The sequence below is a fragment of the Dermacentor andersoni genome, chromosome 10 (assembly GCF_023375885.2).
Source record: "Dermacentor andersoni chromosome 10, qqDerAnde1_hic_scaffold, whole genome shotgun sequence".
NCBI classification, from domain to species: domain Eukaryota; kingdom Metazoa; phylum Arthropoda; class Arachnida; order Ixodida; family Ixodidae; genus Dermacentor; species Dermacentor andersoni.
The window spans coordinates 108097747-108113783 of NC_092823.1; the positions used below are offsets into that span (position 1 = coordinate 108097747).

Genomic DNA, 16037 nt, shown 5'->3' on the forward strand with positions numbered 1-16037 from the left:
CAAAGCTAGTGACTGTTGGTTTGAAAGTTTTGAGTTAGGTCGTCCATATTTTGTTAAAGATTGGCAAAAATCGAAAATTTTCAGAAAATGAAACTATCAAGTGTAGAACCTTGTAGCTCAACAACCAAATATGATAATACGATTCTCCGAATTGCATCTCATAGTAACTGTAAAGCGGACAAAATTGATATGTTACACATGAATATAAAAAAAAATTTAATCATAGGGAAATAACTTTTGCAAAACCGTTGTAACCAACGTAACAAATTCACTTAAGATGTAAAATGACATATTGAATTTGTCCGCTTTGAATGATCTAATGGATGCCGTTTACAGAACCGCGATATCAGTTCTTGATGCAGAGCTATGAATTTGTAAATTCCGTGCTTCTTTTTTCAGACGGTCAAATATTTGAAAATCGTTTTAAGAAAATTCAAGCCCTAAATCGAAATCCCGCTTCCAACAGTCACTAGAATTTAACTTTCTCTTTTAAATGCAACAAATTTTATCAAAAACGGTCCACGGGTTATCTCATAAAAACTTTTTGCGTTTTACATGTATTTGAATAGGCCGCGTCGGAGTTGGGCCCGAGCTAAAGCTTCCTCTTAAGCGAACGTCAACCGTCCCCTGGATGTTGTGGTGCCATCCGCGCCATCAATTTTTCCCGCTCAAATTTATTTATAATCCCTGACCTTCCGCAAGCGCAAATTGGATGCAGAAAGGGCATACAGCACGAGAAACTTGGCCCCTCACTAAACACCGTGAGAATTAAGAAAAAAATGGGGGGGGGGGGGGGAAGAAAATCAGACAGAAAGAAATAAGCATTTCTAAAGCCACGCTTGCCACAGAGTTGGGAATGCTTCTATTTTTGAAGGTCCCCCGAGCAGAGCAGACGCACGCAGCCCTGGCTGCTGTCAGCTGAAGTCGGAGTCTGGCACGCGCGGCCACGGAGACAGCAAAAAGTCCCTTTTACCCTCCTCGCTATATTGCAACGATGAAAACCAAGAGCGGCAGCACGGAGGAGTAAACAAACAAAATTGCTGCAATGCTGGTGGCTGGCAGACACCGGCAGGTAACTGCCGGAAAGGTGGAGCACATATTTGCGACACTCCTGCCAACCACCAACCTACCACCCCCCCCCCCCCCCCTTACACCAGTCATTGCAGGAACATTTCTTCCCCTTTTCAAGGCCAAGCTGACACCAACAAATGGTTAAGCTGGATCAGTCAGGGTGTCTCTGGTGATCATGCTGCCTGCAGCTGCAGTTTCCAAATTTGGTATAATCTATAGGTCACCATACTCACTGATGAGTACACACGCATGCACACGCTTTTTTCACAGTTATAGGGTGAGTGAGCGACAAAGGCCATTAGTGGACGCTTGTACAAATGTGAGCGACTGTCGGCATGTGAGAGCAAAAAAGAAAAAGAACAGGTAGGCTGTATCAGAGACACAGCCGCAATGGGGTAAGTGAAACCTCTTGCGAGTGTTGCATGCAGTGTATGCGCACTAGTGCACAGAAGCGACATAACCAAATACACATGTGGCCTTTATTTACGCATTAGAAGGCTTGCATGTGTAACTTATGTTACTGCTAGTGGGAGTCTTACAGCCTGATTTTGCAATTGTGCTCGCTCCCTAGTCGTAGTGAGTCCATCTGTTCAGCCAGAGCTGTTCGGGCACTAGCATAAGGAAATGACCCTCTACCGGTGGCACCCGAGACTGCCCTGTCCCACTCAAGCCTGCCACACACTTGTACATTGTTGGAGATACTGCGCTTGTCACAAACTCCAGCGCTTGCATTCACTATGGACATGGACTCGTTTAACCATGGTCAATGGGGTTGCATATCTCTTTGTCTCGCTGCCAGAAGCTTTCATGCCATTTCTGGACAGTATGTGTCGAATGCAGGAGGGCCAAAGCCTACCAAGTGTAAAATTTCAACAAATTGCACATTTGTAGGCCTTATAAGCTGGTTTGGTTTTGATGGATTACACCTGCTATGGCATAGTGAGCTCTCTCAAAGACTATCACTCCTGCTCAGATTGGCAAACATACTGTCGAGCTATGCCTCTCTGAACGCCGAGCCAGATGCTAAATTTAGCTCCAATTAAGTCATGTGGCGTGACAATGGCACCATCTGTGCATGCGACACATGCATGATCGAGTAATGACTATTTTTTTCTACATAACGATACCAAAAGTGAGGCGCATGGGTAGTGCGGTCGTAAAAATATAAACAATAATGCTACACCATGTTTTGACGCATGTGGTCTTAGCAAGTGATGCCCTCTGACCAATTTAAAAGATGTTTCATGTTGAAAGTCAGACAAATTGTGTGTCACTTCTCCTTTAATGTCACACTGGTCATTTTTTGTTAGTGATCATATAGCTTTATAAGAATGTTTTAAATATAACATCCTACTCGTACAATGTTTGCTGTCTTCTACATGTAAGGTAATATCCCTCATAGCTGAAGCTGCGAAGTCTTGCAAATCGTTAGTTACAAGTGAAACAGAAATGGCACAGTTCTTGCATAACAGCACAGCTAAATTAATTAACGAATAAATTCTGTTGCAGCACAGTGTATATTGTCTTCGTAGCACTGCTCACAGCCTCAAAGTCTGGTAAAGGAGCCATTGCACCAATGTTACGTGGAAGAGCTACTTTTAAAAACCAACACACACCATGTCCGGCAGGGATGAGACAACCACTCTGCCTAAGGCTCGGAGCTGTATTGATGCAACTCATCCCTCGTCATTAAGCTGAGCAATGCCCCACCTATGTTATCAACGGTATCAGTAAGGTCTGGAATCGTGGGCGATAAAAGTGGGAGTAACATCTGGCAAAACAAATCACTACACTGTACTGGAGTGGCTTTCACAAGGGACAAGCCTGACGTAGCTCCAGATATACGGTGACAACACCCTCCTCTGCCGTGAATTGTTCGTTCAGTCCAGCGGTCCGCAATAAAGATAAGGTACATGTGCGGCAAGCTGCGACGGCCTTATCACAGTAATGCCACTGTCCTGTGCTTTAGCTGCAGGTAATTGTGACGGAGGCACGACACAAAGAATGACTATTACCATATAAACACTGCCACGTGGCAACACTGCGATACATTTGCAACAAAAGCGCATCACGCACGTCTCAGAATTAAGTAATGGGTTCATAAGTTATAATCAAAAAGAATTGTGATGACACGCCGTTAAGCTTTCTAAAGCTTAAGTTATGCAATAGCTGCTGACAACAGAGTTTGGGGATAAGTTACGGAAGAGTACATACTGCGCTGCGGCTGAGCAGTTGACAGCTACATAAACAATTTGCATGGCTATTCTGAGATGCATAAATCACAGAAACATGTTACACTTACAAGTGGATGAGGGCATTTTGGTTTTCACAAGCCCCTTTTGGAATTCCCAGTTGCTTGGTGCGGTTTTTTTAATTGCTGGTGCTTAAGCTATAACAATCCAGAAAGCAGCAATTTAAAGAGTGTTCTCGTATCACGTAATACTTCTGTATGGTCAAATTTCAGAGTTGCGCCAACTAAAACAACGATTTAGATCTGTAACTTTTGCTAGTTCTAAGATTGACTGATTCATGCGTTGTAACCAGAGTGTAAGGTTGAGTGGGACGAGCAGCAGGGGTGGTGTGTGCTTTGCAGTGAAGCACCCAACGACAAAAACTATTGTGGCTGCGCTGCGATCAAAGTGGATTGGGCTGCATCAAAGTCGCTCCGTTGGAAACTGGTGGAGATATTGCTCGGTGGGGTCGTTTATACCACTTCACGCACTGGTATTTTCGATTGGACCATTCAAGTAGTGTTCTCAATTAGATATGATGTGTATTTATGTGCTAAGAATAAGTGCCTTCTTTTTTTAACCCGTGCGGTGATTACGCGTGTGTTGTAGCCACAGTGCCGGCTTTCATTGTACTATGTTATTGTAGTTCACTTGGAGAACAAATGTCTTGCTTGTTCTTCAAGCCACATGTGTCTCTCGTCTGCATTTTTCTGCACACTGTTTTTAATCAGTAGATCTCATGAAACACACACTTCAAAAATAACTAAGCTTGCTGCTCGGCACTTTAAACAAATAAAACATATCTGCCCCATGCAGCACAGTGTTCTTATATTTATGAGAACTATATTTAGAGAAAAAAAATCCAGCTCAACATTCCGTTTGTGTTTGTGTATTCCCCGCGCAACAGAGTAATTGGCATAGTGTCTTTTATTGTGGTCGCACCTGGGTTGCCGAAAACAGTCTTATTTTATTCGATATACTAATTTTTGGCCAGTAAACAGTGTTCAATTAGTTTTTTCAGCCCATGCTTAACTTTTTTTTTTAACCAGTGCAGTAGCTCAGTAACTGACTGTGGCCTTGAGCTACTAAACTCGCACTTGCTGGTTCAATCCAGGCCGCGGAATGGGGGCAAAATGGAAAAACACTCATGTAGCTGTATTAAGGTGCGCATTACAGAAGCCCAGGTGGTGAAAACTAAACCAGGTTCCTCGTAGTCATATCGTGGTTTTGCCACCTAAAACTCCAGAATTTATTTACTTAAAAAAAATAATGTAGCTGTTACTTCGGCCTTTTTCTAGGGGTATAAACAAAATCAAATTATTCTCTAGTCTGATTTCCCAGAAAAACAGGTTATGCTCTAAACTTGCATGTGATGCCACTCACTACTGTACACCCAGTCAAAGTGAACAGCTTGTATATTATAAATGGCTGCTTTCTGTAAGCCAGTGCAATATTAATTAAATTATTGGGTTTTAAGTGCCAAAACCACAACCTGATTATGAGGCACACCATAGTGGGGTACTCCGGATTAATTTAGACCACCTGGAGTTTTTAATGTGCACCTAAATCTAATACACTGGTATTTTCGCATTTGGCCCCCATCGAAATGCAGTCGCCGTGGCCGGGATTCGATCCTACAACCTTGTGCTTCCGGCGCACTACCATAATGACAATAATGAAGCAATTAAAGCAATGGCACGCCTCACATACACGCAGGGGTATATGCAGTACTGCTTCGTTCGTTGAAGGAGACAAGTGTGCTACCACATGCACCACTCGGTTTTAATGTTATGCACACCCCCATGATGAGACTGTCAAAAAAAAAAAAAGTTCTTGCCCAAATCAAGTTAGCGGACTTACAGGCGGCCCCAAAACGGGGCATTTATATTGAATGACAGCTAGGAACTTGTTAAGCAGAAGTTTTTAATGTTAAGCAAAAGTTATCAACGTCCGAGCGATAATTCACTCAGGAACTCGTGCGTCTCTGCACAACAGCCGAGCCTCTCCAGCAGCAAAATCATTCGGAACAGTCCTCACTCACATTGGTCACTCACCAGTGAGACTTCGAAGTGCATGCTATTACGAAGTGCTATTAGAAACGACTAATCGATAATTTTTAACAGTGAATTCAGGAATCGAATACGATCTGAACAGCAAATACCACTGGAGACTGTATGTTTCTACTTCATTTCACCTGCGAGCATGTTAAAGGAGATCGCCAGACCAGCCGTGGAGATCACATTGCTCTTTACTGCCTTCCCAATTCAGTCTAGTGCGCGTATACAACATGAACCCCGAATACGACCGCGGCCGTTGAAAGTCACGTTCATATAAAGTGACTGCATGTGCGTCCGCTGGGCTCGTTTTTGAAAAGTGGTGAGCTTCAAGTTACTTTATTCGAAATCCAGAATGTTTGCAAACTTCTTTTATATTGTCGCTGTTAGACCTATGAGGTGCGGCTGTGTTGGATAGCTCATAGCAGTACTAGCGGTGCGAAGTCCAAGATTAAGTCCCAACACTGTATTCCCAGTTAAGAACCTCCTCCGAGAGATCGATTGACGCAGCCATAGCAGCAAAGGTGCAAGAACCTATACATTTTCCAGTAGATGCAGCAGACATAATGGCACCACCATGTAGAAAGGTCAATGGTGGTGTCATGTTTATTAATGTAAACATATTTGTTTCAGTCGAGAGTTTTCACTTTTTCATTTAGTGCATTTAAGGTATCTGCAAATTTTCTTATCATATATATATGTGGTGATTATGGCTATGTACCCTGTGATTTACCGAGAAGTTTAGTCATCAGATTCTCCTCTTTGCACCACACAGTTTATTGGTTTACTTCACTATAATATTGTTTTCTTCGATTATTGTATCTGCTCTTTCATACACAACCAACAAGAAGTGAACATAAAACAACCTAATAAAATTTCCTTACGTAGCTTCATACTGCAGACCAGTGGCTGCTGTGACAAATTTATGTGTTACTTTTAGAAGACAGTGTTGAAGACGGCATTTCACCAGGCTAAAATCACAACTGGTAACAGTCGACAAGAGTCATGGGCGCACCAAAGCAATAAAGACATTGTACAAAATGTACCGTATGAACTTCCTACAACAAAAGCAGGGTATCCGCGGAACGAGTGCACGCTCGCTAGCAGATGACATGCTTCACAATGACAGCAAAATTGAAAACATATTGTATAATCAATGCCTCAAGTATATATATCTGTGGCAAAATGGCGTAAATATAAGTTTGCAGTTGAAATAAAGCACTATTTTATTAACATGCTAAGCAATTCGTCTCGGCTCTAGCTGAGAAAGTATGCTGCATATGGCGTGGAGCGCGTCTCCGCCCCAATTTAGTTCGCTCGCAGCACCCTCGTACAATTTTTTCCAACTGCGGCGCCTCAGCGAGACAGCACCGTCCCACCCACTCAACCTTATTCTAGGACATACTAGTTGTAACACTTGGGATCAATTTTGATGACCTGAGGTTCTTTAACATGGACCTAAATCTAAGCACACAAGCATTTTTACATTTCAACTGCCATTGCTTAGCACAAGACTGTGATGTAGTCGGTTATTACAACCAGTTTTTGACCGCCTTTCCCGAGTACTTAAACAAAATCCAGTTATTGCAAGAAACATGCCACCTAATCATCATGAGCCTATTTTTATGTCCACTGCAGGAAGGAGGCCTCTCCCTGCAATCTCAAATTACCGCTGTCTTGCGCTAGCCGATTCCAACTTGAGCCTGTACAATTCCCAATTTCATCAATCCACCTAGTTTTCTGCCATCCTCGACTGCACTTCCCTTCCCTTGGCACCCATTCTGCAACTATAATGGTCCACTGGTTATCTACCCTATGCATTACATGGCCTGCCTAGCTCCATTTTTTTCTCTTAATGTCAACTAGAATATTGGCTATCCCCGTCTGCTCACTGACCCACACCACTCTCTTCCTGTCTCTTAACAATACACTTAACATTTTTCATTCCACCACTCTTTGTGCGGTCCTTAACTTGTCGAGCGCCTTCGTTAACGTCCAAGTTTCTTCCCCAGATGGGGCCGCCTAATAATCTTTACACAAATGCACAGATTGCACATGCGCAATGAACAGTATTGAACAGCTTGCTGGGCAAGTTGGTTGAGCATTGCAAGCATGTAAACATGCTTAACAGATGTATACAAAAGGAAGGACGAGATTCACTGGGTCCCCAGCAAAGAGTTCTGGTGATATCACCGGTGATTTGAGCACATTCAAGCGAGAAAACTCTGCTTCGTAAGGCTCTTCCCCTCTTGGGAAGCTGAGCACGCAGCTGTGGCAGGGTGATTTGCCATACCACTTGGTGATCTGGTCCGCTAACCATTGGTACTCTTATGGTTTAGCAAACCAAGTGGTTATGGCAAATCGCACTGCCACAGCTGCATGATCAGCTTCCCAAAAAGAGAAGTGTCCCGAAAAGCTGAGTATTCTCCCTCGGAAATGTTCAAACCTCCGATGACATCACCAGAACTCTTGGCTTGTAACCCAAGTATGCTGTATTTGCTATGTGTGTCTCATCCTTCCTTTCATCCAAGTCTGTTAAGTATGTTTACAAGCTTGGAATAAATAGTACAGACTTTTTCAGAAGTTTAGTGCTTGGTGTAGTGACTGTAGATCCACTTTCTCCCAGCTTCGTTAAGTTTCGCAAGGTATGTGGTCTTTTATGTCATATTTTCAGGATGTGTGCAGGCTAAACTAATCTGAATGCTGGCGCACATGTCAGCCAAGAACTAATTACCAGTTGCAAGCAAAACAAATCCATTTGCCGAATTTGGTCGATTTCCACACTTACTCAATCTAACTGATCCTCCTGCGTACATAAAATTTTCTTTTTTTCATGCTTCTCCATTTTCTGCAGTTTGCTGCAACACCCTCCCCAACGCCTTCACAGAGTCATCATTGAGATGCACAGCCCGGGCATAAACTTCGTCAAGTAGCTTGCTCAAGATACATGGTCAGCAAACTTCACGGAATGACATTCATGCAGTCAGTTTAGTCACAAAGCAACTATGGAGAGCTGTTGCATAAATGAACAGACTTCTCAGCAACACTGTCTTTTAAACCTCGTTACTATATTCTTAAATACTAACGATGCAACCAAAGCACCTGGTCTGCATCAAAAGTCAGTTCGGTTGCAATGACTGTGGAGAACGGTAGCATAAATGAACGGATTCTTTCATTCAGTCACATTGTTTCTGAAAGCTCAAGGGCATACTCACTTGGCAAGTCGGCTCTTATTACCAACTGGTATGTTGGCAAATCAACTTTTAAAAACCAATGTCTTAGTTACCCCACTTTCCGTATCAGGTAACCTTTCTTGAGCCCCGTTCATGAGCCAATACCAAAGGCAGTGCCATCAAAATATTTAAGCAGTCCATCGCTCTACTTCCCTGCGAGGGGTGGCGTGACACAGTGCCCTGAACAGTGTGACTTTGCCCGTTCTCTTCCCCTACTTGCACAGGAAGACATTGTCTTTGATCGACGTCAACTAAAGTTGAAATCACCTTCCAACAGTTTGTTTAAATATCCCGTTTACATGCCAGAAGTAGGACATCCACGTATGTGGACAAAGTGACCATCTTTCCATGTTTGGTAAAAACTGACTTTGTTCCCAGAAACAGAGGTGGACACGCAACATCATGTGGTGGGTTGCCGTGTAAGCACAGCATCTTGGATTTTGACACCATTTTGCAGTATTCGACATATGTTTCACAGTTGCTTTTTGTCGTCTCAAAACTGGCCTATGTCAAAATTACATACATTTTCCCGAGAGCTGGTGGCATGAACATAACTAAACCACTTCCACACAATTCCCCAGGCCATCCGACTTCCTATTCGCTAACAATATTTCACACAATACCTTCCGAATTAACTTCAAAAAGGATTGAAACCAATGTGCAATATAATGTATAAGGGGTCTCGGGAGGTTACAGGTTACACCCCATGAGAGCAATTTTGTGTGCGATAGTGACAGCTTCGAGTGACAAAATGGGTCGTCGCACAAACAGATCACTAGTCCTTGTATTGCTCAATCACCTGTTCTTGGCGTTCGATCAACCAGCTCCGAAATGCTAGAATTTGTCGCTCGTTGCACAAACAGCCGAGAAGCCACTTGAGCAACCAGCCAATGGCACACCAGCTGACTACATACGCGCTTTCCTACGTCATCACTCCGCCATGTGTTGCAGTGGCTTACATCATTTCCTTGCGTAGGCACAGCTCAATCTGATTGGCATGCCAACTGCCACTGTATCTCGAGACAAAATTGAGTTGTAGTGCTGCTACCTACGTGTTGTTGGTTGTATGCACTGCTGAAAAGTCACCGAAATGTTTTCAATTTGGTGTCCCAGGAAGCGGTCATATGAGCAGACTCCATGTGGTTAGTAGTACAAGGCACGGTGTACGATGTAGTACGGACACTCAATCTACGAAATTGCACCGTTTCAGAAATGGGCACGAAACAGATAGCAGCACAACTATCGCCTATGTGGGGGAAAAAAAATCAAGGATTTTCGCCTTAAAGGCCCTAACAAAGCAATTTCAAGGACTAAGGCACCATGATGTTCGATAGCTTGGTAACAAAAGAGTGAGATAAACGTACAAACTTTATATTGCACATCAAATGAAAAAGCACTCGTTAACTATGAAATATGCCCAATGCATCATATATGTTACATTAAGTTTCATGTCTCAAAATTCTGACTCAAGCAGGTAAACTTGAGGCATAACCTTTAAAAATGCTTTTTGATATTCTGGAAGGAGTTATCAGTTGTATACAATACAGCAAACCAATTACTAATTAATTGCATTAATTAGGCTACAACTCAAATAACATTTCATTGATTATCAATACAAATGTACTATCCGTGGCCAGAAATAAAGGCAAACGAGTTGTCGCAATTTTCCTTTGGGCATTACAGGGCTCATTAAGCCTTTTTCCCATAAACCATCACCAGCCACCACAAACAAGGTGCCTCCCAATGACAAAGATGCTAAATGGATCCGCTTGACTCCAGGTTTGCACAAACGTCATGGTCATGTACATAAAAAAAATCTGGTAAGCTTGGCCGAAAACAAAATTCAAGGTTACTTAAGCACTCCATGAAACGGCTTTCACAGCCTTGAAAATGGTAGTTTCAGATTCAAGAGTCTTCCTGGGTTCCTGAGTCCCAAGGACCTTCCACAAGTTTGCCGGCTACACGAAAAGATGCATTGCTGCTCAGTTTTTTTGGCCTACAACAAGTAAGACTAGCACAGCACCATGTTGGTCGTGGATGCTAGTTCAGGCTGCAAATCTAAATTCCAGGACTGTTGACATATTCGGTTTTGGGATCTCGTGCCTCGCTAACTTTTCACACCGACTGCACAACGTAGGGCAAACATCCTAACAGAGTTTCACGCTCCACAAGTGAGATAGGAGGCCACGATACAGAATATCGGGGGCACTTTATCGCTGACAGCTAATGAGCCGATATCATCCAACACTCGCGAGCGGCCGATTATGTAGGTGGGATGCAACCCAGACCATTGACAAAGCGAGAAGAGGCAAACAATTGAAATAGAATTGTTGCATTGCCCCAGCCACGCATTGTTTGTGATGCGATATTTTTGTGCAATAGCCTGCCGTGAAGCCTTCCAGGTTGTGCCAATCCACCTGCTACCAGGAGAATACAATAAGACATGCCAGGCAACGTCCGTCGACAAATTTTTTTGCACTGCAGGAACAAGCTTACGTAGAGTGACTGCAAATTGGGCCAGCCGAAACAAAAGTTTAAATAGCTTTCTTTTTTCTTTTCCTGCTAATGTAAAAGAATGGAATTATTTACAGTTGCGCAAGTTTTTGAAAGCCCGAATGGGATTTGTCTTACTGTAAGATTTCACCAGATTTCAAATTTTATTGGTGTTACAAATGCACACAGTTTTGCTGTTGTATCATAGATATATCTGCCTGTATTTCCACTTTTATACCAAGCTGCTCGTGGGTTTGGTTGCTTGTTGAATTGCAATTAAGGCCATACCAGTATGCGATGGTCCTCTAGTGAACTTGATGTCTACCCAAATTCAGAGTATAGTGGGCACATCTTTTAAAAAGAACAAGAGTCCTGCGTTTTTTGGGCGAGTTCCTTGATATAAATCTGCAAACATCACACAATGTTTCTGTTTTGAGCCTGCATACTGACATTACTAAGGTTGCGTGTTGGGACTGTTGGCACGTCGTATTAAAGGCCTTAGGTGTAGTGTACCCAATGTACAAGTTCCCCAACTAGGCGCATCAAGTCCTGGCGGTAGGACCTAAATTCAAAATTGATAGTGCTTTGTGTGTGGTTTCCATTTCACAATTTTTTCCCCCGTGTCAGACGCATTATGCCTAAGGCCTTTATTGTGCATGTTGGCAAGTCCTTTTGAAATACGGACTTGAACATGGATTATGCAACAACGCTCTGCATGAGCATTCCATATAATTTCCTCGGATGGTTGGGCCGCAGCTCTTCAATCAAAAATGGAGTTCAATTACAGTTTCCTCTGGACACTTTGGCATTGAGATCATTCAGATATCATGTTAAGGGTGGGCAGTACATGAACTTGTCAGATGTTCCTATGGTGCCAATTATTAGGCCGTATCTTTGTACATTTCCAAGCAATCACAGTTTTCAAAACACAGCAAGGCAATAGGTCTCTGTGCATAAACATTGCAGATTGTTTCACTGATAATGCAATATTCTGTTGAACATGATCAATTTGCAAAGTCACGGTCGTTTGAAGCCATAAGGGCAAAGTTTAGACAAATCTATAAATCATCATTCCCATGATGGCTGAAGCCTCATGCTAGCAGCTCCCGTAGACACTACTAGCACAAGAGTTTTCCCTAGTAATTTTGGTAGCAAACTGTTCTAACAGCACGCTATGGATAACGCCCCCAAGCTGTCGATGGAAATTCCCAGCCAAAGCAGTTTTTGGGATGCTTTTTCTATGGGCTTCCCGCGTTTACATGCCAGACACAGCCCTTCAGAACCAGTCAAGGACATATTCACTAAGCAATGCTGTTGGCAAACTCGGGACCTTGCATTAATTGATGGTTTTGCAGTATTTTAAGTGATCTGAAACTCAACATACATAGAGATGAAAAATGTAGAAGGCAAGGCTGCAAAGGTGAAGTCTTCCAACAATGTTCACTTTCACTAAACAAGCGACTGTTGCGAAACGCAAAGCACAAACCAGCAGTTGTTGACAGCAGCACATCACCTGTCAACTGGTTGGCATTCTTCCTTTCCCTTTTTTCCCCCCCCCTGTTGCTTGCTCTTATTCAAGGCTACCTGCCAACAACAGCGGGCAAGCTCACTTCATTTAATGCAAAAGTTTGTGAACTCGGTTGCAATATCTCCAACTGCCACTACACAATCACAACGAGCAGCTCGTTCCCACCAAGCCGGACCACAACCAAAGCTCTCGCCATCACTATTGCACGACCGGGTCTGATGGGGGTTCGCAGCCGGATTCCTGAAAAACCGCTGCCTACACCTGTTCGGACGAGGCGACCACAGGCAGGCTTTGGGAAGGGGAGACAATGCGCTTTACGGTTCCAGCTGGAGTCCCTGAATTCTTTTGTTCGTATATTCCTTCTTTCAAAACAGAGCCGTTTCTTGGCTTTTTACCTTTGCCGGCGGCCGAAGTGAGACGCTGCTGGCGAAGTAGGGATCCGAGCACGGCGTTTCGCGACCCGGCGGCGTAACCTCTGGACTTGAACTCAATCATGGGGGAACTCGAACGCGGCGGGCTTTCAAGGGGAAGCTTCGACTGGGCGACCGCACGATTTCAACGGCGCTTCCGCGCGTCACTACCATCGTTCGGAACCGAAGAAGCCATGGCGCCAGATGCACAGACCAAGGCGTCGGGACGTTCTGCCGATGGTGGCAGCGGTGGTTCGTAGTACGACGCGACGCCTAAGAACAGAGCCGTAACTTCTGCGTGTTCTTTTTTCTCCCCCTCCTCCCAGCTCTTTCTTCTCCTTCCTGAAGTGCTACCTAAGCGTCCAACGCGCTTTTCGGGTACGGCATATAGGCGAAGACCGTTTTCGTCTGACGCGCGTGGGAGGCATATCGCGACGTGGGCCGGCGTTGGAGGCGGCTGAGCGCCACTCCTATCAACGCACTCGCTAGGCGAAATATTTTGGAGGCTACGGCGAAAACACGCGGCGGGACCCCGCAGAGGGAGGGGGTAAAACAAAACAAAAAAAATGAAATAAGTGGCAAGGAGCAGTCGGGTTCGAAACATCGGCGACGACGGTAGGGTCATCCCCAACATGTCGCAAAAACAAGAACGCCCCGGACTGTCACGAATGTCTTCCCGGCTGGATTCGACGCATTCGGAGAAGTTCCAGAAGCAGCCCAAATTGGTTGGTATGAAGTTAATTTTTGTTCCTTTGCGTCCCGACCTGCCGAAGTGAAATGCTGAGGTAGAGGTGTCCGACTCGGGAGCAGGAAAGCAAAAATGACATCATCGCGTGTTAGCAGCATCCGAGACGGAGAAGGTAGCTATGCATCCCCATAATCGTTTAATAAGGCCCCACACGCTATCCCGCACTCTAAGCGCTTCTCTATCAATATATCACCGAGCTGGATCAATGCTTGTGATCGATGCCAGCGCGTAGCTTGACACCGGAAGCCACCACAACGAGCAAGAGAGGGGAGGATTAGAATTAACCTCTCACTTTTTTTTTTCTTTCATTTTTCCGCGATGCCTGCAAAAATTACCGGCCCGCTTGCGCAGACCGGCGAACTCTGCTACGCATTCCATTCGCTTGGAAAAAGTTTCCGTGCGAAACTTTAACAAATGAACCGTTCGAATAACTCCAGCACCGGCGTTTCGACGAGGGAGGTAAAAAGGGAGGAGGTTTGACTTTAGGTTTAGCGATGCGAGCTAAGGGGGGGGGGGGTGGCAGGAGGGGGGTGCCTCCGAAGGATCAATTCCTAGCTTAGGCTTCATACTAAGCGCTATCTTCGAACACCGCAGAAAAGGTCGCCGCAAGCGAAGCGGCCGGAAAACTCGGGAGACGCGAAAAAAAAGGCGGTGCCCAGCAAAAAAAGCACTTGGCACATTTGGCAGGCGAGAGACCGCCTGTCTCGCGACCTTCCCAAAGGCAAAGCGCATGACGCAGGGTTGATCTCCGGTGCCACTCGCTCCGACTACTACCCAGAGGATCGGTATGACTGGCATCTCACATCGATGCGGTCGCGGAAAAAGAAGGAACGCTTCTCGGCGGCTCATTGGGTCGCTGCAATTTTTTTTTTTTTTCGATTAACGAGGCAGCGCACCACGGAAATGAAAGTGTTCTTTACCTCGTAACAATGGCAGAGGTTGGAGCTCGACGTCGTTGGCGGACCGGTAGCGCGACGATCCCTGCGATTTGCGTTGCTTGCGCTTGAGCGATCCCTTTTTGAACGGGTCGATCTTGTCGACGAAAGTCGCGGACGACGAGACCGGGTGCGATCCAGAGTGAGCCGACATGCCTGGCCGTTTTCTTGTGTACGCGCACTGTATTACGAAGAGGGGAAAAAAAAGCACTTGGAACCTTCAGCGGCTGCAGCGGGCTGGGTCGAGGTGGTGGTGCTTGCGCGGCCGTCGGCGACGCAGCAAAGGACCGCTCGCTACCGGCGTCTCCCTCGTTCAGCCCCGGGTCGCTGTGTTCTCGGCGTCTCAGGCAGACGCCCACGGCGTGCCGGCGGCGCGTCGCGGTGCGAGCTTCGGATCCATGCCCCCGCGTCGGCGCGCCGGGGGTTTTCTCTCGCGATAAACAAGCAGAGGTTTAGGCCTAAACGGCGTCGATCATCTCTCGACTCTTAGGCCTAACATCGCCGCCGCATCGGTGGTGCTGGTGCTGCGTCCATACGTAAAATATCCGCTCGTCGCGCCGGGCGCGCAGGGCGTCGGTTCGGCGTTTCCACGGGCGTGCCTCCTACATGACGGCCGCGGGTCTCGCCGGTCCCGACGGCTTCGACGTGCACATGGAAGCGAGCGGTTTGGAAACAAACCCCCTGTATCACATACACTTTCGCCAAGCGAGCAGAGCAGACCACCTAGGATTTTTTACACATAGACGCGTTCGGCAATTTCCGGAAAACGCTCGGCTGCTCGGCTCACGTTATGCGTAGTTCGGCAAAGTTCGGCTCCCGGTTCGGCTCGGAGCGGCGGAACCATTGCCTTGTACAAAGCGTCACTTATCCTGCGTCCATCCACACGTAGCGCTGCTAATAAGTCACATTTATTTTACGTAATGAAAAACCAATAACAAAATAAAAAAACAACATTGCTAGATATTATTTAATGTTATATCATTTCAATAATAATTGAAAGCTTAATTAAATTAATGTTAAACAATGCGAAACGCGTACTTTGATGAATCAGTATCAAGAGCGACTCTTCTTTCGGTTTCTTTCATAATCGGAGCGTTTTTGACTGCTGAAGCTACGAAGATGAAACCAATGTACTTCAATGTAGGGTGCTTTTAGCTACATGAACAGGCATGAACGTCGTAGCGCAGACATGTCTGTCACCGAACGTCTGGAAGATGATATGCGAGACGGGAATATCGGGAGATCTCGATAACATTCTCACGGAGGCCCTTACCATAGACACGCCCCGGTTTAGGAATATATTGGACTCTTGTGAAGGTGCCTGTTTTCGTTGC

General features: G+C 45.3%; 2 protein-coding genes across 4 annotated transcripts in view; one reads left to right on the top strand and one right to left on the bottom strand.

The window, feature by feature from the left end:
- LOC126544608 (serine/threonine-protein phosphatase 2A 56 kDa regulatory subunit epsilon isoform-like) overlaps window positions 1-15510 on the bottom strand; it is a 67035-nt gene extending 51525 nt beyond the window's left edge. Inside the window, exon 1 of one of the 2 annotated variants that reach the window (XM_050192037.3) lies at window positions 14689-15510. In XM_050192037.3, coding sequence (XP_050047994.1) covers window positions 14689-14857 — 169 coding nt within the window. In that variant the 5' untranslated portion in view covers window positions 14858-15510. The remainder of the gene's footprint in view (window positions 1-14688) is intronic. The other variant, XM_050192039.3, reaches the window with a different exon arrangement.
- Window positions 13082-16037, top strand: part of LOC126543600 (endoplasmic reticulum membrane-associated RNA degradation protein-like) — a 32999-nt gene continuing 30043 nt past the window's right edge. The window contains exon 1 of one of the 2 annotated variants that reach the window (XM_055077770.2): window positions 13082-13749. In XM_055077770.2, the coding sequence (XP_054933745.1) occupies window positions 13653-13749 (97 nt within the window). In that variant the 5' untranslated portion in view covers window positions 13082-13652. Of the gene's footprint in view, window positions 13750-15787; window positions 16021-16037 lie in introns of those variants that run through there. The other variant, XM_055077769.2, reaches the window with a different exon arrangement.